This window comes from Diaporthe batatas (genome assembly GCF_019321695.1).
Source record: "Diaporthe batatas strain CRI 302-4 chromosome Unknown Contig00001, whole genome shotgun sequence".
NCBI classification, from domain to species: Eukaryota; Fungi; Ascomycota; class Sordariomycetes; order Diaporthales; family Diaporthaceae; genus Diaporthe; species Diaporthe batatas.
The window spans coordinates 341,726-367,682 of record NW_025408548.1 but is presented as its reverse complement, the minus strand read 5'-3'; the positions used below and the strand labels follow the sequence as shown (position 1 = coordinate 367,682).

The 25,957-nt window shown below is 37.3% G+C and overlaps 5 protein-coding genes across 5 annotated transcripts; 3 read left to right on the top strand and 2 right to left on the bottom strand.

The window, feature by feature from the left end:
- Positions 1-10,359: 10,359 nt before the first annotated feature.
- On the bottom strand, positions 10,360-13,110 carry KVR01_000968 (uncharacterized protein). Its single transcript, XM_044789009.1, has 3 exons — positions 12,461-13,110; positions 12,054-12,363; positions 10,360-11,990 (listed from the first exon to the last, which is right to left on the bottom strand). Exons 1-3 carry the CDS (start codon positions 12,736-12,738, stop codon positions 10,560-10,562), a joined length of 2,019 nt encoding a protein of 672 aa, XP_044650917.1. The 5' UTR covers positions 12,739-13,110; the 3' UTR covers positions 10,360-10,559.
- A 192-nt stretch (positions 13,111-13,302) lies between these two features.
- Positions 13,303-16,780, top strand: KVR01_000085 (uncharacterized protein). The gene is made up of 7 exons (XM_044792574.1): positions 13,303-13,683; positions 13,779-14,139; positions 14,309-14,951; positions 15,020-15,305; positions 15,369-15,665; positions 15,722-16,198; positions 16,299-16,780. The coding sequence occupies exons 2-7, from the start codon at positions 13,790-13,792 to the stop codon at positions 16,529-16,531; spliced, it is 2,286 nt and encodes a 761-aa protein (XP_044650034.1). The 5' UTR covers positions 13,303-13,683; positions 13,779-13,789; the 3' UTR covers positions 16,532-16,780.
- A 249-nt stretch (positions 16,781-17,029) lies between these two features.
- On the top strand, positions 17,030-18,220 carry KVR01_000183 (uncharacterized protein; the record flags this gene model as incomplete). Its single annotated transcript, XM_044787698.1, has 1 exon — positions 17,030-18,220. The coding sequence occupies one exon, from the start codon at positions 17,030-17,032 to the stop codon at positions 18,218-18,220; it is 1,191 nt and encodes a 396-aa protein (XP_044650132.1).
- A 41-nt stretch (positions 18,221-18,261) lies between these two features.
- KVR01_000617 (uncharacterized protein) lies at positions 18,262-19,420 on the bottom strand. The gene has a single exon (XM_044786465.1). The coding sequence runs from the start codon at positions 19,286-19,288 to the stop codon at positions 18,455-18,457; it is 834 nt and encodes a 277-aa protein (XP_044650566.1). The 5' UTR covers positions 19,289-19,420; the 3' UTR covers positions 18,262-18,454.
- Positions 19,421-21,800: 2,380 nt separating this feature from the next.
- Positions 21,801-23,665, top strand: KVR01_000030 (uncharacterized protein). The gene has a single exon (XM_044781548.1). The coding sequence runs from the start codon at positions 21,821-21,823 to the stop codon at positions 23,411-23,413; it is 1,593 nt and encodes a 530-aa protein (XP_044649979.1). The 5' UTR covers positions 21,801-21,820; the 3' UTR covers positions 23,414-23,665.
- Positions 23,666-25,957: the final 2,292 nt, after the last annotated feature.

The following is a 25,957-nucleotide window of genomic DNA, read 5'->3' as shown; positions in this document are numbered from 1 at the left end:
TTATAAAAAGTATATTTCTTTTAATTATAGTTTTTAGTTATTAAAACCTAACTTTATATAACTATTATTTTATATAAATAAGTTATTATATAACTAGTAATATTTTTATTATATTTCTTTTTTAACTATTAATTTATTAAGAGCTTTAAGTAAAATACTTATATTAATTATATTTTTAAGTTAAAAATATAAGTATTCCTTTAATAAATACTTTATATTTATTAATATTATAAAAGTAACCTTTAATTTTAATATAAGTTTAATAAAATATTTATATTAAATATATAATTTAGATAATATATTTAAATTAAAGAGAAGTTTAATTATAATAAAGTTAGAAATAATGCTATTAGTAATATAGTTAAAAGTAAGTTAATTATATATTATTTAAAGCTAAAAGTAAGGTAATTATAGGAGTAATAGTAGTTAAAAATAATTAGGTAGGTATTAAAATTTTAAATTTTTAAATAAAAATAAAGGTTTTAAAATAAAGAAAAGTTTATAAATAATATAATAAATATTATACCTAACTTTTTTAATAATAAAATAAAATATATTATTTTAAAATAAAATTTTAATTAGAATAAAATAAAAATAAGTAATTATTATAAAATTAGTTTAGTAGTAATAATTTAATAAGAAGATATTATTTTCTCTTTCTTTAAGTTAATAATATTAATAGTAAGAAATATTATATAGTTTTATTATATTAAAAATTGGCTAAAATTTAATAGTGTAGGTTATTTAATTATAAAATTAAAATATTAATATATTAGTTATTTTAATATATTTATTATTATAGGTTTATTTTTTAGCTTAAGCTTTAATATAAATATAAGTTAATATATTATTTAAATTAAATTTAAAGTTAGAAATTATATTATTTATATTAATAGTAAAGTTTTATAAACCTTTTAAATTATTATTAGTAATTAGTTTTAAAAGTTTTTATTTTAATTAAATTTATTTAATAATAGGGGTATTAAAATAGGTATAGGAATTTATTCTTTTACTAACTTTATACTCTATTAAAATAAAGGTACTTTTAACTTTTATATTTTAAAGTTATTAATAAACTTTTTAGTTTTTATAATAGATATATTTTTAAACTATTACCTTATTAAGTATTTTAAGTTTATAAATATTATATAAAAGATTTCTATTATAAAGTATAGGTTAAACTATTAGTATATAAGTTTTAAAATAATAAATAATTAATTTTTCTTTATTAATTAATAATTAAAATTAAATTATTTATTATTAAAAGCTTTAGTTATTAGAAACCCTTATATATATTTCTTAATATAATTTTTATTTTAAGCTTTATTATTAACTTAATTACTTTATTAATATTATAAAAGGTTAATTAACGATTATAACTTTATATTAAATACTTTTTATAACGTTATATTTAAGGCTTATATTTATACTCTTTATATAGAAATTTTAATCTTAATAGGAATAATTAGCTTAAATTTATATAGAAGGTAAAAGGACTTTTACTATAAGATCTTTAAATACTAGTTTAATTAGTAAAATATATATAGTAGAATCTTCCTCTAATAAAGTAAGGAATTATCTATTATTTTTATAAAGGTTATAATAATTAAAAATATTCCCTTTTATAATACTATTTACTTATAAGTTATATATAAATAATAAAATTTAACAAACTTTAATTAAATATAAATATTATATAAACTTACTTATATTTTCCTTTTATTATTAATTACTACCTTTATAAGTAATTTTAATAGAAAAGTATTTTATTAATAAAGAACTACTTTACTCTCTTTATATTATTAACTTCTAATAGCTTTACTTTAACCTAACCTATTAAATTATAATATACTTTTAAAAGCTTATTATAATTATAATTAAAAGAAAGGTATTAAATATTTATATAAATTTTATAAAATAGTTAGTTAGAAATAATTAAAATAATACTATTATTATATATTTTTATATCCTATTTACTATACTAAAAATAATTAAATAATATAATCTTAATATTTATATATATTTTTTCTAATAATATATTATTTTAATATAAAATATATAATATTTTACCTTTATACCTTAAAAAGTATATATTTTATAAATAATCTTTATTTTTAACTTAAGGTTATTTATAATATATTAAGTATTATATTTTTATTTAATTACCTTTAAAGGATTTAATTATAAAAGGTATACTTTATAGTTTTTTTAAATAACTTTTATTTTTAAAAAAACTATTTAAAAGTTTTATATATTAAATACTAAGTAATATTCTTAAATTCTTTAAACTATATATATTTATTTATAAGTAGGAGTATTTAATTAAATATATTAAGACTTAATACTTAGTTTAAAATAGCTTTATATTAATTTTAATATTACTTTTAATTTATTAATTAACCTTATTAAAAGGCTTTAGGGTTTATATAATAAGGTATTAATAATTATATTTTAAACTCCTTTATATAATAAATAATAAAATTATATATTTTAATTATAATAAATTAATAAATAATATATACCTTTAAGATATTTAAAGTTGCTTTTAACTATTAAATAAAGATATTAAAGTTTATTTTAAAATAAAATATATACTATATATATAAAATTATAATTACCTAATTATATATAATATAGCTTAATATTCCTACTTTATTATATTATAGGATTATTTAGTAATTATTTAAGTTTTACTTTTATAATATATTATATATTAAATTTTATTTTATATTTATATTAAGTAAATATTTTATTTTAATAAGTTAGTATTAACTATTAGAATAATTTCTCCCCTTCTTTATAATTAATATTAATTAAATAAAGCTTATTTAAAAGTATTTCTTTTAAAATATTTATAACTTTTAGTAATTATTAGTTTAAATAAACTTAATTTCTTTTTTAAAAGGTTAAAAATAGCCTTATAATAATACTATAAAAGGTATTTATATATAATAAAAGTTAAAAGGTTAATAAACCTTTTATTTTTATTATTATTATATAAAGTATCTATTTTTAATTTTAATAATCTTTTATTTATAAAAATATAGTTAAGAGTTTTATAATAGTATTTTATTAAATTAACTTATTTTTAATATTATTATAATTTAATTATACTAATTATACTTTTAATAAACTTTATATTATATAAAATATTATTAAAATCTTTAATATATTTTATAATATACTTTCTTACTTTTAATAACTTTAATACCTTAATATTATTATAATTTATATTTAATTCTTTTATAACTATATTATTAAAATAAAGATAATATCTAAAAGGAATTAAATTATAAAATAATTAAACTATATATTTTATAAATTATATTACTAAATTTATTATCTTTTATAGTAAACTATAATAATAAAATAACTTAATAAAGATAGAAAATAATATAATATTTTAGTTTTTTATTAAGTTTAACTTAATTATAACTAAAAAGAAATTAAATAAAAGGATTTTATATATTATAAACCTTTCTATAAACTTATTTACTATAAGAAGTATAAAAGTATTTTTAATTATGATTATATTAGTATATTAAATATTATTAATTAAATAATATTTTTATTTTTTTATTATTAGAAATTAAAGATTTTAATAAAATATATAAGATTTTTAATAATCTCTTTTACTTCTCTATCCTTAAGTATTTAAATAATAATACTTTTTAAAGCTTTAAAATTTAATTAAAATTTATTTAATAGGCTTAATAAAAACTATTTTAATAAATTAAAAGGTATAATATTTTTATTAAGTTAGTTAATATAAAATTAATTTTATATTAGGGCCTCCTTTTATTAAAAGTATATACTTAAATATTTCCTTTTAAATAAAAACTTTTATAATTATTTATTAGTATTTTTAAGTTAATTAAAATTAGGTAACTCTTTTTTAATTATTAAAAACTTAAATTAAACTTAAAAGTTATATTTACTTCCTTTATTTTACTTTATTACTTTTTTATCCTTACCTTATATATAAGCTTTTAATTAATATTACCTTTAGAAATTATTTTATTTAATAAATAATTATTTATAAAATAAACTTTATTTACTATTTACTTATATAAAATAAAAATTCTTAAATTTAAAAATTACTTAATTACTTTTATAATAAATAAAATTAAAGACCTTTTATTAATTTACTTTTAAATATATTATTTTTACTTTTATAAATAGATACTATAAATATATTAAAGGTTTAATTTAATTAATTCTTTTTATTTATAAACCTATTTAAAGTTATTATATAAGTCTTTTATATAGGTTATATATATTTTATTTAATTTATATATATTAAATAGCTTAATAATTTTTTTTTTTTATTTTTCTTTTAATTTTAAAAATAAAATTCTTTTTTAACTTTAATTAGCTTTTAATTAAATATAATATAATTAATTTTAACTATTTTAATATTTAGAAATACCTTTTATTTATAAATAAACTTTTAATAATAACTATTTAAAAAGTTATTAATTCTTTTCTTTAAACTATACTTTACCTTAATTTCTATAAGTATAATATTTATATAAAAATACCTACTAAACCACCTAATAATTAGATTTATTTCTAAAAGAATAATATTTTTAAAAATATAATATATTATCTCTTTAATTTAATTATTAATAATAAAAAGATTACTTATATTTAATTTACTTTAATAAATATTTAATTCTTAATTATATTTATTAAAAATATAATAATATTATTATAAATAGTTAAGTTTATATTATTTAATATATTAAATATTAATTTATTTTTCTTATAATAAAAAAGTAAAAATTTATTTTAACCTTTATATTTAATAAAGTAAGTAAGAGTATATTTTATAAGCCTTAATCTTTATAATAAGGTAAATTAAACTATAAAACTTTAATTAATAATATTATCCTTTTAACCTTTATAAAATTAATTTTATAATAAATAATTTAAAAGTAATATTTTATTAAAAATTTAATTTATTTTAAAATTTAATATATTTATAATATTAAATTTAAAAGATAAAGTTCTTCTATTATTTAGATTATATATAAGTTTAAATAATAAATTATTTAGAATTTATACTTTATTAAAAAGTATTTAAAGCTTTTAATTAATATTATATTTATTTTATTAAAACTTAATAAGTTTTTAATTATTATTTTAACTTTTAAGTTTAATATAATTTATATAACTACTTTTAAGTATTATTATTTTAAAGTTTATTTAAGTTTTTTTTTTCTTTTTTAATAATTTTTTAATTTAAAGTTAAATTAATTTTTATAACTTCTTTAAACTTTAATTAGAAGTAATTATAATAAATTTTTAAGTTATAATATCTTTTTATATTTTAATAAAAATTAAATTATATATTATTTTATTTTAATTTATATTTTTATATAATATTTTACTTAATAATATTAAGGTTTAAAAGAAGTATAAATTATTAAATATATATATAATTAATTCTTTTAGTTAAACCTTTTTTAAAAATATTACTTTAACTAAAATTAAATATATAATAATATTATTTTTAATAAAGCTACTTTAAAGTTTTAATTAAAAGTTCCTCTTAAAAATATAGTTTAATAGTAATAGTTATTTAATATTTTATTATATATAAAAGATTTATTTTTCCTTTAATAATAGAAATTTTAAAACTTTAAGTATATAATAAATAACTTTAATATTATTTTAATTATAATATTTTTAAATTTATTTTAAAATTTAATATATATTTAAAATTATTTTTAATTATTTTTATATTTAATAATTATAAAGAATTTTATATTTAAAGTAATAAAAGAATTTATATTATTTTAGTTTTTAATTTTATTATACTTATATATATTATAACCTTTCCTATTATAAGTATAATATTAAAGTATTAATCTATCTTTATAAAGTTTAATAATAATAATTTATATAAAAGTATTATTATTAATTTTTTTATTATTTTTATACCTATTTAATATCTTAATTAAACTAAGGGTACTTAAATTAATAAGTTTTAATTACTTTTAATTTAATTATAAGCTTTAATTTTTAAGCTTTTTAAAGTTATTTAAGTTTAATATATTATAGACTTTAATTTTATTTATTTAACTTTTTTATTATTTTAATATAATTTAAGTTTAGTTTTTATAATTAATTAATAATATTATTTATTTTATATTTATATTTTATTTTTATTTTATAAAATAAGTTATTAAAACTATTTTTAATTAAAGTTAAAATTTAATTATTTAAATTATAAATTTTCTTTAAATTAATTAGAATTCTTTTATTTTAAATTAAATAATAATTTTATTAAACTTTTAAATAAGTTAATTATTATTATACCTTATTTTTAAGTATTTAAAGCCTTTTAAATAATTAAATATTAATTTTATTTTTATAAATAATTTTTAATTAAGGATTTTAATTAATCTACTTTTAAAGTTTTTTATTTAATATTTTTATAAATTTTAAAAATCCTAAAGGAAATTAAATATTTTTAATTTTTAAGGAAAGGTTTTATAAAATATTTAAACTATAAAGCCTTTTCTATTTATATTATTCTTTAAAGTTTAATTATAATTAATAATTTTTACTTTTAAACTTTCTAATTAAAGCCTAAATTTACCCTAAAAATATTCTTAATTACCTTAATAAAATTAGTTAAAAAGTTTAGTTTATAAACTTATAATAATTAAAAGTTTAATTTTTTAATTTTTTAATTTTTAATATTTATAATAATTTTTAACCTTTTTAAAGATTAAGTTTATTATAATAGTATTTAAAAATATTAACTTTTATTTATTAATATATTTATATTAATAGATAATATTTTTAAAGTTTTAAAAATTAAATAATATTAATTTTATTAAACTTTAAAAAATTATTAAAAGTTATATTTATAATTTTATATTTAAATTAAATATAAATATATTATTAATTTAAAAGTAGTTTTTAAATTATTATTAAAGTATATAAAGTTTAATTAAATTTATAATTTTAATTTAAAAGCTATAAATAAAATTAAGTTTATATAATACTTATTTTTAAGTTTATTCTTCTTTTATTTTTTATAATTAAAATTTATTTATTTTAAAGTATAAATAAAAGAAAAACCTTTAATAAAATTAATATCTTTTAATAAAAGAATAAATATTATATTAAAGGAATTTAAAATAATTAAAATTAAATACTTTAATTTAAAATATTTTAATATAATAGTATTATATATAAAATTTCTTTTAAAGGAATATTATAACTTAATATATTAAAAGAATAAATAATTAAAAAATAAAAGTTTTATATAAAAGTATATTTTAATAAATATATAGTAAATTATTAATATTTATATAAATATATATATATATATTTAACTAATTTATTTTAATTTTATATATTAAGTTTATTATAATTATATAATATACTTTTTTATTATTAATTTTAAATTTTATTAAAATATTTTTATATAAATTTTAAATATTTATTAGTTTTTAATTAAAGTTTATTATATTATTAAGTTAATACTTTTATTTTATTAATATTAAAATTATTATTAATTAAGTTTTTATTTATTAATATTTAAAATAAATTTAAAGTTATATTAATATAATTTTAATTTTTTAATTAAATATAATAAATTTAATAGATATATTTTAATTATATTATATATATATTATTATACTTTTTTAATTATAAATATAATAATTTAATTAATTATTTAAATATTTTTATTAATTATATATATTATATTAATATTTTAATATAAGTTTATTTTATTTAATATTATAATTATAAAATAAATTATTAAGTTTTTTTATTAAAATAATAAAATAATTATAATTAATAAAAGATTACTTTTTTATTATTATTAATAGTTACTTTATAGTTATTAATATTAATTAAAACTTAAATAAAAATAAATACTTTATTTCCTATTTATTATATAATTAATATTTTAATTAAATAGTATTTTTATTTATATAGTTAAAATCTTTATAAATTTAAAAGTAATTAAAATTTTAAATAAATAATTTAATTAATTAAGGTATTATTTTAATTATAGTTTTTATAATATTTAATTTTATATATTTTTATATATTTATAAGTTATTATTTTAATATTTTTTTCTTTTATTATTAACTTCTTTAATTATTTTAAGTAAAGTTTAAATTTAAATAAAATTATTAATAAAAATAGGTTATTAAAATTTATAAATAGCTTTAAAGGAATATTTTATTTAATTTTTATAAAAGGATTAATATATAGATAGGTTTTAAGAAAAGAAAGTTTTAAAAAAAGGAATAAAGAATAAAAATTACTTAATAAAGAGAATTTTTAAGAATAAGAGAAAGAGAGTAGAGTTAATTCCTCTAAGAAAAAGATTAAAATACTAAAAAGAAGACCTCTTTTATAAGCCCTTTACTAAAAATTCTATATAACCCCCTTTTCCCTACACCCTACTACACTATATACCATTACTGTATATTACCCTGGGGTACGGAGTACCTAGGTATGATTATATTAGGAGTATGTGCCGTGGGTTGCTGATTAAAGTCTACTAGGGACGACTGCTTCTCGGGGAAACGGGCCGCCACAACAGAGCCTATCCGAGTCGAGATTTGGAAAGCCTTACAAGCCGCAGGCTATAATACCTCAGAAAGCTCACCATTAGGTCTGCATTGGGAGCGCCCTTGCCCACACGGCTCCTCCTTCTGTGAACCCACATAGGGAGGCCTATGTGGTCGTCTAGGCTCTGCTCGCCAAGGAAGGAAAACACAAGAAAAAAAAGACAGAAGAAAACGGCCTACTGGCGTGCTGTGTATTTGTTGGACCGGCCTGTTAGGGCCCGGAGACGCTACGATTTGAACACCTGAAGGACGTAGGTCTGGTTGGCAGAGCCAAATACCTTAGGCGATCCGGAAATTCCGGATCTAATACACATGACAAACCTGCTTTTACATCGCCAAAGCATTGTGGCGGGCCTAGGTGCCAGGAATCTTTTCACACCTATTACTACTCGATAGGGCTTTTCGTTCGTTCTTATGCATCACCTGGCACAGACATTAGCTCTTTTCGCTGAGGTGGTGGCATATTTGACATGCGTTCAAGGGCTTCAGGACGAAGTTTGATATAGACTGGCTACGACATATAGCTATAGTCTACCAGGGCTCAACTAAGCCCAAAAGCCACCGCACCACGTAGCTAGCCGCCTAAACCAGAGTGGGGAAACCCTGGAAACAACTCGAATATGACGTCGGATGATCAGCATCCCGGACCACTGTCCTATAGATTGGGAGGAACACTCAGTAAGAACCATTCAACCTGACCCTCAGATCATTACCGGCATCACTTAAAATTCATGGGATAGTTGAAATTAATATAGCAATGTGACGTCGTTGGAAACAACGTCCTGTTGCTGCTTCACCTCAAAATCAACGCAGAACTCGGTTGGATAGCTGGTGCCCATTTTCGATGCAGCTCTGGTTTCCATTTATTTCCCAGAGAGAGATAGGCAAGGTCTCAGACCCAGCGGTACAGAATGATTTCACCTTCAATCGTTGTCGCGCTTGGTCTCGCAGCCAGCGCGGCCGCGCAAGACAACTCTAGCACGACGTTCAACGCGACAATCTCATGGTACGGGACCAACGACCCCAAAGGCTCGCCCAACTGCAACAGTAACACAGTAGCCTGCGGGTTCTACACTTATGTACGTTGCATCCAAGCGACCCTGCACGCCCAGAATCTCACGCCCAGAATCCCACACCCACACGCACTAACAAAACCCTTGCCGTCGCCTAGCCCGGCTACGCGGCAGCCGCATCGCAGAACCTCTTCGGCGCAGGCCCGGGCCAAGGCAAAGGCCCCGCGTGCGGGACGTGCTACCGCCTGACGGTCGAGACGGACGCCACGAACGGCAAGGCCGTGCCCAACGCGGGGAGCAGCATCGTGGTTAAGGTGAACAACCTGTGCCCGGCGGACGGGGCCGACCCGATCTGCGCTCAGCCCGACCTGCAGACGCCCAACAGCTACGGCGGGGTGGTGGACTTCAACCTGTGCAATGACGACGGCGCGCACGCGGCGCTGCTGACGCCTGCGGGCGTGGGGCTGGCGCGGGGCACGGCGGTGATGGTGGGCTGTGGGGAGTGGAATGGAACTGAGAAGACGGACTGCGGGAGCTTGTGTGGGCAGGACGGGAAGGATGGGAAGGGTGGAACAGGGCTGGGAGGTAGTGCAAGGAGGGAGATTGGTTTGTGGGGACTTTTACTTCCGCTTGGAATAATGCTGGGTCTATAAGTGTTATGGGACAGAATAGGGGAGCTGGAACATTGTCTACCTTCATGTTGTCTTTCTTAGTTTTTATACAAGTACCACGTAATAATGTTAATTTTCAAAGTTTGTATGAATTGATTGCTAGATTAAGTGGTGGAATTTCGTCACATCTGAAATCTACATTGAAGACCCACAACAAAAAGAAATCACTTTAAAATTAATACAATGCATTTGGTAAGATAATTTTGGCGACAAACACCGAGACTCAATCTTGAATGTCGCAAGCGGCTTCCTGAGTTACGAATTCCCAGCTAATACAGAAAGGACCGTTTTGACCTTCGAGGAACCTGCCCCACTGGTGACGAGATATCGCACACCACAATCTGATGGCTGTCTAACTCCTCACAAAGACAGGTTGACCAGCCAGCAGTTGTCAAGAGCAATTTGATATGGCAGCCAGGGACAGCTCCGGGACACGCAAGATCCTTCAGAACCCCAACGATTCCACTGATCCGCTCCTGAGCAGCGTGATCGGAGTCATCTTCTAGCAGGTTGATGCCGTCAATGACAAACACCAGTTGCGGGAGTCGGATCCTCATTGCCAACTCAGAGAAGAGCTCAAGTCCCGCATCCCAAGTATCGACAGTCCCTTCAAGACTCTTCACTTTTTCTTCGACGGAGTCCATCGATCTCGAGGTGCTCTCATCCAGAAGCTCGACGGTCTGCCGGATGAGGGCGTACAGCAGAGCTATGTGTTGGCCTGGATCGTCCAACAGGGGCAGGCAGAAAAACGAGATGACGGGAACGTCGTTGCTTCGTGACAGGGCGGCATATTTGGCCGCTGAAACGCGCAGTAAATTCAGGCCTAAGGGCCGAAACCGGGACATGGCGTACAGAACTTGTGATTCTGGTGATGTCGTAAATTCACTCAATCGAGAGACAAACCTTGTCTCGGCGTAGAATCCTTGGGGTTCTTCAGGGAAAGGGTAGATTTGCTCGCTGTCGTAATGGTCTTCCAAGTGGGCAGACCAGAACTTGATATCTTGTTCGTGCTGTGACGGCAACGGAAAGTTCTCTGCTGCAGACGACGCAAGTTTGTCATCCGAGTCATCGAAGTTCCTGGTTTTCACATCGCTTGAGATCTGGTCGTCAGTCCCGGTCTCCATGGACGCCTGCCGCTCTAGGATGTTTCCTATGGCTTGTCCGGATACGGTCTGTCTCACAGCCTCCTTGATACCATCCAGGACCTTGGCGGCAACTTTGTCCAGCTCATCATCCGACCTCTGGAATCTCGCTGTGAGCATCTTCTCGAACATACGCTCATGGGTTGCGACTTGAAGCCTTCTCTGAGCCTCGCCGTTCTCGAGCAGAGCTATAAGGTGTTTCAAGACCGAATTTGTTTCTCTTCCTTGCAACTTTGATATCCGAACGTCCATCGACATGTAGACCTGAATCTGCTGCGAGATTAGAGTAGAGGTGCTCTTCACTTGTTGAATGTCATCTGCAAACGTCTGTGCAAGGTTCTCGTTCAGACTCCATAGCAATCTCTTCATGCTCTTACTCCGAAACCAGGTCATGAAATTCGTGAGGTAACGGAACACTCCTGTGTAAAGACGCATAGAGAGTTCTTGTAGCCGAGGTGTGTTGTAAACCTGGTTATCTTGTACCAAGGCCACGGCGTCGTTGATTGCAATGACGCCATTTGCAAATGACTCAGAGATTTTCGTGTAGTTTGCGGAAGCCTTGAGACGTGTTTAATTAGTTCAGCCTTAGTATGGCGCGACTTTACATTTGATCTGACTTACTTTGATTATCATGACGACGGCGCCGGCTATTACTGAGACGTACTCGGACTCCTTTGGAAGCAGATCTAGAACTGCCTTGTGGTTGTTCAAGCCATTACACATCTTTCTGAGCCATTCCCTTGCTCGTGAACTCCTGTTTAGAGACTGAGATTCCCAATGTTCTTGCACCGCCGAAACTGCTAACTCCACATCCGACCATGATGCTGGGATAACTGTCACCCCAAGTTCCTCAGGAACCAGAGCCTGGAAGGCCTGCATACATGCGTGTAGTCCCGCTTTGGTCTTCTTGAACGCCTCTTCATCGCCTGGCCTTCAGTCCAAGAAACAAGAAACGTCAGTAAGCTCGACTCTCAAACTTTCGCTGCGAGCCCTGTCTTGGGGTTAAGCCCAGATGGACTTCCTCTTACCTCGCTTTCGAGAAGTAACGATCAAGGCGAGGTGCTTCGGTTTCACTCTCATCCATACTGGCTCTGATGTGCTCTACAAAGTCACTCCGTAGTTGCTTGAATTCCACACTGTCCTCACCGGGGTTCTCCCTGCTCTCCATATCCCATGAAAAGCGACGTATCAATTCACCAGGCGTTGTGTTACCAGTGAGATCTGCCATTACGTACGAGATCGACTGAGCTGACGGTTCTATTCTGGGAGAGTTGAAATATAGTTCGCTCCAAAATTGGGCAGCCATGGAATGGGCGACCGTTGCAGAGGGTCGTTTCGTTGCCAGTTTAATCCATATATGTTTGATGTCTGGTTTCCTTGATGGAATAGCGGACCCCCGAGGAGACGAGCAGGATTTCAGCGATGACGCCTACAACACTGGAAGCCATCGGCTAAAGTTTGGAGTGGCATGCGTCCAGATCCACGGCTTCTGAGTTGAATATCGATGTGCCGGCTGGTTTCGGTGAAGTCAGAAAATATTCCCTAGAAATTGTTGCTGAAGCATGATTTGAGGTATCTTTTGATGGAGGCTTTCGGAGATGTAATCACTTTGAGCACTGGATATTACCGAGAGCCATGTTTACCAGGGAGGGTCAGTTCAGCCGCATTTTGACGCTTGTGTAATGGATGGAAGCGAAACTGGGTACCTCATCGATAGTCTTATGCCGAGTACCTCACCGGTTCTATTCTCGGTTAGTTGCATCACACCTGTGCGACAACTACAGCCTCACTTTTTAAACGGTGACTAATTGAAAGGCATTTACAAATATTGCGATCCTGCAATCCAAGAATACTCGACCTTGAGTGGTGAGTTCGTCTTCTGGGATGCCGATCCATTCGGAATTCAACCCCAACTCGACAGCTGCTGGATTATTATTAGCCAGCTGGTTGGATAGTGGCTGCAGCAGTCAGTCAGCACCCACGCAGTAAGCTGTGTCTTCAGCCGCCCATCAGCCTTTAAATGGTCTTTTTTTTCAGTTAATAAGCAACCCTTGGGAAAACTTTCCTCTCATTTAGTGACGAAGTTGTCTTGTTTTAAATTCAGAGCCGCAAGAATTACATCTGGAAGCAGTTTTCCACGTCTTGATCTCTCCCTGATCATAGCATTCCAAAGAAGTCTTCGTTGGGTAGTCACGTAAACTGCGTGCCGGACCACGAGGCCACAGACACTATTTGAATGCTGATCAATACAGTCAGTTATTCCACGAGTTCACTGGCACTTCCATGTCTAGATTGGGATGGGAATCAATAGCTGTTCTGTTGAGAAAACGCTGACAACTGAGGCAGGTCATAGATTCATGGGCATGGCTTCCTCAGAAACAAAGGCTTCCAACGGCGGCCAAGGTTCAGTTGAAGAGAGTTTCGGTTCCCAGGATCGAATCAAATACAGGATCGAGTATCTTAGTACAGTTACTCCGGGTGCAGCTTCAGGATCGGATGAAGACGAGTCCTCTACCAACAATGAAGAGCCATTCATTATGGAATATGTAGAAGTGCGCTATACAACGGAACCGTTTGATTCTGGGCCTGCCAAGGAACGGAACCCACGACAATACCACACGCATACCAAGGGCCATTCTTATATCACGATTTTGTCTTCTGCCTTGATAGAAGCTCTCAGATGTGTTGTGGACTATTATCCAGACGTGTAAGGCTTTTTACTGGCGTTACAAATTTTCCCGAACAAGTCCGCGAATCCGGAACCCGCAACCTCCGTGATTGTCGTATGGGCATGCTACAGACGGCATGACTTTGAGTTTTTGTCCTTCGGTTTACAAGTGAGAGCTAACATCCTGGCTCATGCCCAACTCGTACAGAAATTTATCTGGACATACTGTTCGAATATACGAACCATTCTGCATTTTTGTCTTCTACGAGAAAGAGCTCACAGAGCTCCGGAAACGCCTGGAAGCCTGCCAGTCTGACGATAGACTGTTGGCTTGTAAGAATCGGCACGCATATGAACACATTGGCGTTGTCCAGAACTTTGTGAGGGACCGTGTGCAGAAAGATGTCGATGCGGAGAGAGAACGGCATTCAAGAGGCTACGCCACTTTCGACATGCTATGGCTGCTTTACAAACCAGGCACGGACCACTACACCGACTTAGCTGACATTGGCGAACATGAACCATGGGTGTTGGAAAGCTGCAAATTCCGCATAAACAATGGCACTACCAACCGTTATGAAGCTCGATGGTGGAAGTTATCTGCCAATCCCGGCTTGATCGGTCCTTTTACCGGCCAAAGGTTCATTAACAGGTTTGCTGGAGAGAAAGAAATCGTCTCAATGGTTTCATTCCCTTGCGAGTACATGTCACGTTCCAAGGAGATTGAAATCGGCGATTCAGAGAAAATCCGACAACATTTCGTGAAGCGCGGGAAGGCGTGGTATGACATCCAGCGCAGCAAGAAATGTTACCAGTTCGACGGCATTACGACAAGGTACCCGAGAGTATCGGCGAGTATCCCCTATCTACAATAAAGACCTCGGAGAATAACGCACTCTGATAAAGCTATTGCAAATAGATCAACAGTCTCATTATGATCGACTCCGAAAGTCTAAGCTCTGACCTGTCGAAGGAGGCGGACTTACAACCTGCCACCTTGGTGGAGACCGTTGCACATCCCACCGCGCCTTACAGACTCTGTAGGTGCGATTTATGTGAAGAGTATATTTATCGAAACATTACGACGCCCAAGTTCTCCGGATACTCGAAGTTCAGTCCATTCGCCGTCGAAGAATTAACTGAGCATCAATATTTCCTATGTGATATGGAAGTGCACGCATTTGTGTTCAAGCTCAGAATATGGGGTAAGCCATGGGTACACGCCAGAATGAAAGACAAAACTTTGAATAACCCTAATCTTCCAACAGAAGCTCTACACGTGACCGGAGTCAAGGAGGCGGAGTTTGACACAGCTTTGTTTGAGAAGCTTGTTCTAAACGAATTCACCAAGAAGATGATCAAGGACCTGACAGAGATGTACATAAGAGACACTGCGAAGCCAACCACAGGTAACGACACGTACATTAAACTCACTTCCGTTCACAAAACCATAGGGCCGAAGGAGGATGTCAAGACATGGTCCGCAGACTTCGTTCGAGGCAAAGGGGAGGGTCTCACAATACTGCTCCACGGAAAGCCTGGAGTTGGGAAAACATATACGGCAGGTGAGGATACGAAACTCCATGGTGTTTAAGAAGACCACTGACAGTTGTGGACACAGAATGTATCGCAGACTACACGAAGCGCCCGCTATTGTCGCTAACATGCTCGGACATCGGCGTGGAGCCCACCAAAGTCGAGCGTAACCTTATCCACTGGTTCGACATAGCCCAAGTTTGGGGCGCTATTGTCCTCATCGATGAGGCCGACATCTTCATGGAAGAGCGGCAGCCTCAAGACCTCGCCCGCAATCACTTGGTCGCCGGGTTCTTAAGAGCTCTAGAGTATTTCAAGGGGATTGTCTTCTTGACCACCAACCGCGTCGGCACGTTCGACGAGGCGTTCATATCTCGAATCCACGTATCCATCTATTATGGCGAATTCACACCAGAACAGCGAATCAAGGTCTGGGACACCTTTTTCGAGAAGCTCGAGCTGGATCGAGAAAGCACGATGCGCATTCTATCCTCTGCAAAGGATTACGTGCAGTCCTCCGAGCTTCAGAATTTGAAGTGGAACGGGCGAGAAATCAGGAACGGTAATAGAAATTCCCTCATTAATTCTTTCTGTGTTCTTACTTGTTCCTCCTGTGACTTGAAGTGTATACAAGCATTTGACTGATTTATTGATCGTTTAAGCATTCCAAGTGGCCGTTGCGCTCGCCGAGGCGCAAGGGCAGAAAGACGACAAAGGTCGTATTCTCATCAAGAAAGAACACGTCAAGGCGACCGTGGATATGTCTAAAGAATTCAGTGACTACTTGAAGCGTGTTCACAGGCATGATATGAGCAAGAAAGCGGCTTTAATGGGTATCAGAAACGATGCATATGACTCAAGTCAGGGCAGCAGCAGTAATTTACCCAGAAAGTAGGGCGCTTTTTGGGGGAGAGTTGCAGATGACACCTGATGCTGTCTACATCGATAGAGAGTGACGGACAAGACGATAACAGCTTGCGGAGATAGCCTTGAAATGGTCATATTAGAGGTGCATGATTCAGATTTTACCTGATCGAAAATCGCGACCGTCTATAATTCTCTTCGCGATCTGACACGATGCAACCAATTCTACAGTGTTCTGGGCTTCGACGGCCCGGAAGGATGCGATCTCCTGCTTACTGGCATCTTGGATTATGTGGAGGCGAGCAGAATGGCCCTGCTAGCCCCTACTCGCGCCCAATAACCTGCAAGCCCACACGCTTATCCACCGAAACAATTTTACTTAGTGCATTCAACCTTGAATGGGTCTCGGCAAGCTCCTTGAATGGGACAGGGCACCGAAAGCATTTAATGGCGGGAAGAGCTTAAAAGTGATCACTTGCTTCTTTCTATTGCGCATCGAAAACGCATACCGATCGTACCTGATCACAAGATGCGCTGTAATTCCTCCCAACTTGCTTCCCTGGCTTGGGCTGTCTTTGGTGTTGGCTTGGCGCTCGCATCGGACTCCGCCTGCGTCGGCATCAACGCAGTAAAGCCTGAGTGCACACCTGCCGAGCCACCTTATCACCGAGATGTCTTCTTCATCGGAGGCGAATACGTGGCCAGTGCGGGATCGTCCATCATTTCGGACCAGATGTACGTCGAGAAGTTGACACCCACCTCCGGCGTCGACAAACCTTATCCGATTGTATTCATCTCAGCCGGACTACCAGCCGGAAACGTCTGGCTCAACACACCAGACAACCGCAAGGGATGGTCAGCATACTTCCTTGAGAAAGGATACCAAGTTTACATCGTGGACATAACCGCCAACGGACGGAGTGGGCAAAACGACATCGGCAAATACCCCCTCCGTCTGGGATCAACAGTGTCTATCCATGAGAGCGGCTTCACTGCCCCTGAGATTCTGAACGCATACCCTCAATCACAGGGGCACGACAAGTGGCCGGGCAATGGAACACAAGGAGACCCGGTCTTCGACGCCTTCTTTGCGTCCACGGTGCCCCTGACGTCCAACAGCACGGCGCAGGAGGTGTCGATGCGGGCAGCAGGATGCAAACTGCTCTCCTTGATTGGACAGTCCTTTCTCGTGGGGCACTCGGCCGGGGCAACCTACTCTGCGCTCATGTCGGACGAGTGCCCGGAAAAGGTCAGGGCAACGATCAACTTGGAGCCGGGGAACATTCCATTCCAGAGTCTTATCGGCAACGCGACCGTTCCCTCAGTTGGGCGCACCAGCAGTCGGCCATGGGGGCTTACAAACACCCCCATCACGTACGAGCCCCCGGTCGTCAACGTTACAGAGGACCTAATCACGGTCGAAGTTGGAGAGGACACGCCCGCACTCCGTTCGTGCTTCCTGCAGTCCAATGCTACCGTGGTCCGGTCTCTACCTCAAATAGCGAAGGTGCCGTACGTCATGTTCACGGCGGCCAACTCCCCTCATATTACATATGACCACTGTTTTGTTTCATATCTTCACCAAGCAGGTGTGAAGGATGTGACATGGGTGAAGTTTGGGGAACTTGGTCTGGTGGGCAACGGCCATTTTTTCTATCTGGAAGAGAACAACATGGAGCTAGCTGCAGTTGTAGAGCAGCAGATAGCGAGAAGAAGCTGATGCAGTAGCTACTGGCTCATGGCAATACTGAATAGTTCTTTACTCAGGTAGTGACCCTGATCTTTTAGAAATTCTCCTAGACAGAAATTGCAACGCATATTATTAGGCAATCTTCGACGGTATTCTTCATAAGTTCAGCCAACCCAGGTCCCTTTTGCGGCCTCTGTTCAATGTGTCCGACTACCTAGGTATCCTCTATAACCATCACTCTTTTTCAAGATGGCGCATTTATCATCATGCCACGCCCATAGCACCGAGCGCCGTTATTACCGCTTCCTGAACAACTTCCTGCCTCTTCTGCAACTCCCTTAAACGCCCTTCCCACGCTGACCACCGGCGCAGACTCATTGCCTGGTGCGAAGACTCCTTCCAGAGATCTCGCGAGGGGATCATAGAAGACTTTGTAGCATGTGGCTTGAACGCCCAACTCTCCTCGCCATTTTCCGCTGCCTGTCGGAATCGCTCGCCGCAGATGACAAGCCACGTTGTCGCAGCTGGAACCTCAAAATCAAGCAGGGCGTTGCTGCTCTCCAGGGCGTCCGCGACGACTTGATATCCCCAGTCGATCGGGATCCCGGCGAGGCCAGCCGTGACCAACCGCGCCTCAACCTCTGCCTTCCTGACGTGTGCGTCTCGTAGCGCGTCACGCGCCGGGCCAGTCGCGGCCGCGGCCTCGTTCCTCCAGCTCCCTGATTGATATGAATCGGACCACAGGTGGCCGAACCCCGGCAGGCCCTTCCAGAGCTTTTCAGAGGGCCGCTTGCTCTCGTCGATGGGTGTGAAGTCGGGCTCTGGAAGGTTTTCGATTGCTTTGAGCAGTTCCAACAGTGACCCTGTATGTTCGGCTGGTAGCTCCACGAGCGAATCCATCAAAAAGGCCCACAGGCGGGCAAGGTCGTGTCTGGGGTTGTCTGCAGTGACGATGGGGTGGGTAATGGCTCGGGCAGCTTCAGCTGCGGTCGTGTTCTGGCGCAGGTATTCTTTCATGGCCTGTGCCTCTTCAGGATGGCACCCATCTTCGACATCGCCGTCCGGGGCGAGCTTGAAAGAAAACCAATCGTCGGACATGTTTGTTCGTGAGGATGACCCTGAATGGTGTACGGAGAAACAGAAGAGAAACAGCGGAGCTCGTGGCAAGGTCTCCGAGGTTGGGTGGTAGTTCTGGTTGTGTTGTTATTGGGAGGCGGTATTGAAGATGGGTGAGTCTGTAATGTTGAGATATCATATTTGATGTCTGGCTCAGCCCCGCTAAACATCGCTAAATATGGCACTGAGTCACAGCGCCTCACTGACGTCACAAGGCATCCTCCAGTTCAGCTAGACTTTGAATTCTGTCACAATGACAACTCTGAGTAAGCTTGGGGTCCTGAAACACCATGTTCGAGGTCAGGTGCGGGGGCCAGCTTACGATGTGTCTTGGAAATTTACAGGTTCGTGGAGGACGAGGCTCAGGCAGCGAGGCAGACTCCAACAATTTCTGGGTCGCTTTCCAGGTAGACACACAAACATCAGTTACAATTATAAAGATCTACAGCGTAGGATGCGTTAACGAAAATCGCATCTCCATTTGTAACCGAGCCAAGCGAGAAAATTCATGATATGGGGCAATGGATTTACATCCCCGTGATGCGATGACATATCTCCAGGGCAGTGTCTTGCATGTTGGTTGAGATTCATAGGAGATTGTTGCTATGGTTGGCCACTGGCAGTGTCTGAGGATCAACACTGCCTGATCCAGAATGCCAGCTGTGGACTCGGTGCATGTTACTGCGCCGTAGCAATTGACGGTTCTCAGCCCACATGAGAATCCTACTCAAGTTTCTGTGTTTATTCGCACCGCGGAATCTGTGGCACTGTCCGGCACCTTCTGGGGGTTTCCTACTGTGCTAGGGTGAACAGCTTATCGGGGCTGTTGATGGTAGTGTGGCAGGGTATGGGGAAAAGGAGTCACGTGGAATTTTAGCTGGGGGCCTATAAGAAAGGTCTCCCTCACGCTTCTTTAGTTTTCTTGTCTTATGAATTAAGTATGCTGTCTTTTATTCTTAAGAATACCCTGCTAGGTGATTTTTCCCTCTTTTTATCTTCCTTTGCCTTTCTTTCCTCAAGACCTACCCATATGCCAGCCTTCCTACAGAGATCTGGTAGAGTGTTCCTCTAGAGCTATTTATGTGCTTTGGTGGCTTATTTTCAGTAGGGTAGTACTAGTGTGCCAACATTGCAATGTCATAATTCCGGCGATCATGGTAGTAATGATGCTGCGGACCTCCATGAGGTTGAGTTGCTTGTCAACACATGCACATCAGCCTTGGACGGGTGTCAGATTCGTGATACCTGGTGTTTTGGGATGAAAAGAAAAGGGCGGGTTATCTTGGTGGTCATCTTTAAGTACAGCAGAGATGTGGCGTAAAGCTTTGTGGCGGTGCTGTGTTGTGGGGCATGCATGAATTGCACCGGCGTTCGCGTTACTTTTGCAGCGCTGCAGGCTTCGGCCACATTGTATTTTTTGTTTAACTGTGTATTTATCTATTCGTCGTCTTTTCAGCTTTTAGACTGGCTATTAACTCATACCTTAAGCATAAAGTTAATAATTACTTAATATATACCCTTAAACTTATTTATATATAGTAGAGTTACTAACTTCCCTTATAGGGCTCCCTCTTTTATTATATTTCTTATATATTATATAAAAGTAAATAAATCCTTAATAATAAAGTAGTATACTTAAAGAAGGAAGATTTAATTCTTAGATATTTAAACTTTCACTTTCCTTATATAATATTTATCTAATATATAATAAATAAACTCTACTTAACTTTCTAAAAGAGTTTTAATCTTTTTATAAAATTTATATAAAAAGGCTTTCTTAAATAGGTTTACTATTATAATATTATTATTTTATTAGTAGCTATATACTTAAAATAAGGATTATAATATATCTAACTTATTTAGTAAGAGTAGATCTAAATAGCTATATAATAAGTATATTAATAGAGAAAAGCTAGCTTATTAGGTCTTATATTATAGGATTCTTCTTTTTATAGGGGCTATTTTAAAACTATTTTAGTCTTACTATATAACTACTTTACTAGCTTTTTAGTATAGCACTATTAAAAGTAATACCTTCTAGCCTTATTTATATAGTATAAGGCTTAGCTACATACCTATATACTATATTCTCTTTCCACTATTATTAATACTATATTTTTTTAGATATTAGGTCTTAAGCGTTTACTATTATATAAAGGCACTATGTACATTTTATATATATGGGGATTGAAAACGAAACCACTTATAGCGCTGCAGTAGAAGTCATCCGTGACTACATAGCCATCCATATTGAAGACCAGCATACCAGGTAACATGGGCGGACTATTGGAAAGTGTTGTCTGCACTGGTGACACGGTCAAGCTTTGGTAAAGGAGACACGGCGTTTGTCCGAGGGCCGAGTGCCAAGATCATGCCACTTCACGGTGGAGGTGGCCTGATGCTGGCCTGCCTGGACGTTACACCACAACAACGTGTGCTGTCCGCCGTCGTCGTAGTGTATAAAACACGCGCCCACAACATGCTCTTTTCCAACCCTGCACCAGCCCAATAGCCATGGATGCTGGCATGACGAGGCGTCAACTATTGTTTATCGTTCTTCTCACCGCCCTTACCGTCTTCGTATATCACAGGCAATACTACTCGGCTACAGAGCAAGAGATAATCTCGCCCAGCGAAGCCATGCCGCCCAAACCTCAATCTCCCACCGTGATAGTCGTCGGCGCCGGCCTGGCCGGCCTGTCGGCCTCGTACTCTGCCCTCAGGGCAGGCGCAGCAGTCCGGCTCCTCGAGCGTGCCGAGAAGCCCGGCGGCAACAGCATCAAGGCCTCGTCCGGGATCAACGGGGCACCGACCCGGTTCCAAAAGGGACCCGACACGTCATTCCACAGCGACACGGTCCGGTCCGCTGGCGCAAGGCTTGCCAAAGCAGATGACGCTGCTGTGAACTTCAGGCGGAGGGAGCGGGAGTCCCTCATCTCGCGGCTGACCGGCTCTTCTGCCCAGGCGGTGGAGTTCCTGGTGGACGAGATCGGCGTGGACCTCAGCGTGGTCGCGCAGCTGGGCGGCCACAGCTTCCCTCGCACACACAGGGGAGGAGGCAAGCTCCCGCCCGGGGCGGCGATTGTCACTGGGCTGTTGGAAAAGCTGAAACAGGACCCGAACTTCCAACTTCAGACGGGGTGTGAGGTCAGCAAGATATTGACGCTGCCTGAGGATAAGGGGACCGTCACCGGTGTCCAGTATACCCAAGAGGGCTCGCCACACACGCTGGAAGGAGCCGTAGTCTTCACGACGGGCGGGTTTGCCGGTGACACTTGGGGATTGCTGAAGCAATACCGGCCAGATCTTGCCGGTCTGCCGTCGACGAATGACAACCGGCCGGGGACTCACGGCATCCTCACAGACCTGGGTGCTCATCTTGTGGACATGGACAGCGTCCAGATCCACCCGACTGGTTTCATACTTCCCTCGGATCCTCAATTGAGGGTGAAGTTTCTCGCGGCCGAGATGCTCAGAGGCGAGGGGGGAATCCTGTTGCACAAGGGGAAACGTTTCGTCAACGAGATGGACACAAGAGAACACGTCAGCCGCGTCATAATGAGCCTGCCTCCTGAGGAACCAAGCCAAGAGGGTTCCGAGAAATTAACTCAATGGGACGTTGAGCTCCTGCTCGACCCAGGCGCGTGTGAGGCGGCCGGATCGCACATTGGATTCTACACGTGGAAGGGTCTGATGTCGAAGAAGAAAGTCAAGGAATTGGATGAGACAACGCGACAAACGATCCGCGAATACTCACAGGTGGCGACTGGCAAGGCAGAAGACAGCTTTGGCCGGGCCACATTCGGGTCCTGGGAGCTGACAGGGACCGACGCGGACGACGAGCAGGAGGTGTGCGTCGGGCGGGTGACACCCATCACGCACTTCACAATGGGAGGCGCAGCTATCAACGAGGAGAGCCAGATACTCGTCTCTGACGGGGCCGGGTCGGACTTAAAGCCCGTACGAGGTTTGTGGGCGGCCGGCGAGATCACCGGAGGACTTCATGGTGACAACCGGCTGGGCGGGTCATCGCTGCTCGAGTGTGTAGTCTTTGGCCAAGCAGCGGGCCGAGGAGCGGCTGCATATGCCAGGCCACCAGCGGTCTAGATGCGTTTCTCTTTTCACTGTAGCATTTCGAAAAGGCAGTAACGGGAGGCAATTTGAGACCAGAGTTTCCCTACTGTGGTGATATGTGGCGGCGCGGGATCCGAGGTAAAGATGTCATGCGTCGAAACATGTTTTGAGGCCCTGAAACACTACCACGTTGCCCACGACGGCTGGATAGCAGGACCGTAGGATTCCGGGCTTGGGACTCGGTCGGTTGCTAGTGCACCATAAAGGCGCCGACCATATCGCAAGACCAAAAGGTTAAATTCACTGCAACGTCGCTATCCATATCGAAACAGCTGGCGTGAAGTCTGCAATTGAATTGCGATCTTCAGACACGCGGGCACAACAGAGCATGTTGGGTCTATTTTTGTCGATGCACACATCTTCATTTGATTCCTTCGAGCCTATGAAGTGCCCACTTTCCAGAAAATTAACGTATTTTAGACGAGAATATAGGGTTTGACGTACACGTGAAGGTCATAAGCTCCGTCGGTCTTGAATCGTTCCCGTCGTTCCCGTGAGCTTCTCATGAAGTCGTGGGTGGCGTACTTTTCCGACGGGAGCTGGACGCGTTTCATAGCAGCGTGCCGAGGTTGCTACCGAAGTGTTGTTTTGAGCTTGTTATTAATCCCTCGCGTGGGATCTCTGGCCAACCTTCCTGCCCTCAAGGATGGGCTGAGAAGCCTGGCAGCCCTGGGAGCCTCTCGAGACGTGGGACCCCTTGAAACGGTGATAGGGCGTGTTCCAATTGGCAAGATTAACACACCGGTAGATCGCGACCAAGTTTTCGTTGACAAAGTAAACACCAGTGGGATTTCCATAGGCTGAGATGCGACCCTGCACAAACTTTCTTTGAAAGCTGCCTTGCTGCCGTAGTGCGGCTTAAGTCGTGACAGTACTGTCCGCCCAAGGGCAACAATGCGCGACCCAGGATGCTCGAAAATCCAAATCCCAGGACGTTGGTACCAGTTGGGTCTTGGAGCTTCGCCGCCTGATACAGTCTCTGGGTGACATGCCGCTCGCATGCATCGCCCTTGGCACACAACAGAGTCCCATCAACAGAGCTGCCAGAACTTGGCTCTGCCCCCAGTCAAGTGAACAAAATACCACAGTTCGCGGCTCCAAGGCTCCTTTTAGCAGTGGTCTAAGCCGTAGCGTCCGGGCACCACGCGCTAGTAGATTGGTGGAATCAAGACTGCTCGTTGCTTGAGAAGACGCTTATCACTGCCATGTCGCAATTACAACTGCCCAGGACCGGCGTTGATCTCAGCTGCCCCGCTTCATTGGTTGACCCCCGCCAGTTGAAGCATCGTCGGAGAGGCAGGATGTCACGCTAATCGGGGATCTCGGCAAACACGCCTCGAATATCTACACTACACATGCTGGCATAGAATGAGACAGCTGCGAGGGCCACGAGTCCACACAAGGCAGTTCGTCCGCCCCGGGACCCTCGGGAGGAAAGTCAGACAATGCGCCCGCAAGGAACCCGTTCGAAAGTCAGACGGATTCATGCCCGACTTCCATGTGGCCAGGGACCAGCAACGGTTCGTCCAGTGGAGGAGCAATGCGGGATCCCGCCCCAATCCAATCAGCGAGACGCGAAAAATAGGGCCAACGTTGAACTGCGGGCGGTGGATGCGAGAGGGCCGCCCCGGTGCCGCCAAGGGATAAGGTGATTTAAGCTCTCGTAGTGCCGAGCCTGTGTGGTGCCAAACGTCTCGCCAGCAGTTCCACAACCCAGGTCACAGTGATCACCCTGTCAGGAGGTCGCAGTGTGGATCAGTGCGGACGTGAGCGCCGGGCCAGGGGGAGCTACGTGCACACTACTGCACAATCCGCCTTCCAAATAAGGTTTTGTTATCCAAATGGAATGAATCTCGAGGTTACCGATTTGGGAGCCATTGGTCAGCAGCGCAGGTCTGCCTTTCGGTGTGGTAGCCACGAAGAGAAGATCCCACTTGAAACTCGTTTACAATAGACTTCTAAGCCCCCCTTGCCCGAGTGGTTGGTTCCAAAGTTGACATATGCACGCCCGCATGTGCACGCTAGTGTTCGACGACCGACTTTATGCAGGTACAACAACCGAGCGGGATGGTCGAGCTTCCCATATGCTTCTCCATACATATGAAATGAAGTCTTGGTTCGGATCCGGAGCAGCTTTTCTGTCGAATATTCCCAAGCACCACCACGTGGTTTCCTTCCACTCCTTTCTTGATTGCGAAGCAGCTTGCCGATCTTTATGTTGTCGTGTTCAGAACTACTCGCTGGTCGACTGCTCTGGCACTGTTTCCGTCCCGAGGTCTTTTAGGACATGAGTATCAAGCAGCATGAGGCTGGGGCGGTGGGAGGGGGAGGGGATTCGAGCAAGGACACCTGGGAGAAGTGGACAGAGGAGACAAAGGCCGCGATCGAGTTCGAAGAAGACCCTCACAGGGCGGCAATATTCGACAACCCAAAACTTGTATACGTCGGGAAGAAAACATGGGCCGCCTTGATCGTGCGTTCGTCACCAATGACAATCGTCTGATATCCATTGCTGAC

Bases quoted from the DNA above. Each gene is read 5' to 3' on its own strand.
- KVR01_000617 (XM_044786465.1), bottom strand. From the start codon at position 19,288: ATGTCCGACGATTGGTTTTCTTTCAAGCTCGCCCCGGACGGCGATGTC.
- KVR01_000968 (XM_044789009.1), bottom strand. From the start codon at position 12,738: ATGGCTGCCCAATTTTGGAGCGAACTATATTTCAACTCTCCCAGAATA. The intron at 12,364-12,460 runs GTAAGAGGAAGT...CTTGGACTGAAG, and splicing joins CGTTACTTCTCGAAAGCGAG to GCCAGGCGATGAAGAGGCGT. The intron at 11,991-12,053 runs GTAAGTCAGATC...ACACGTCTCAAG, and splicing joins CCGTCGTCATGATAATCAAA to GCTTCCGCAAACTACACGAA.
- KVR01_000085 (XM_044792574.1), top strand. From the start codon at position 13,790: ATGGGCATGGCTTCCTCAGAAACAAAGGCTTCCAACGGCGGCCAAGGT. The intron at 14,952-15,019 runs GCGAGTATCCCC...TATTGCAAATAG, and splicing joins CAAGGTACCCGAGAGTATCG to ATCAACAGTCTCATTATGAT. The intron at 16,199-16,298 runs GTAATAGAAATT...TGATCGTTTAAG, and splicing joins CGGGCGAGAAATCAGGAACG to CATTCCAAGTGGCCGTTGCG.
- KVR01_000030 (XM_044781548.1), top strand. From the start codon at position 21,821: ATGGATGCTGGCATGACGAGGCGTCAACTATTGTTTATCGTTCTTCTC.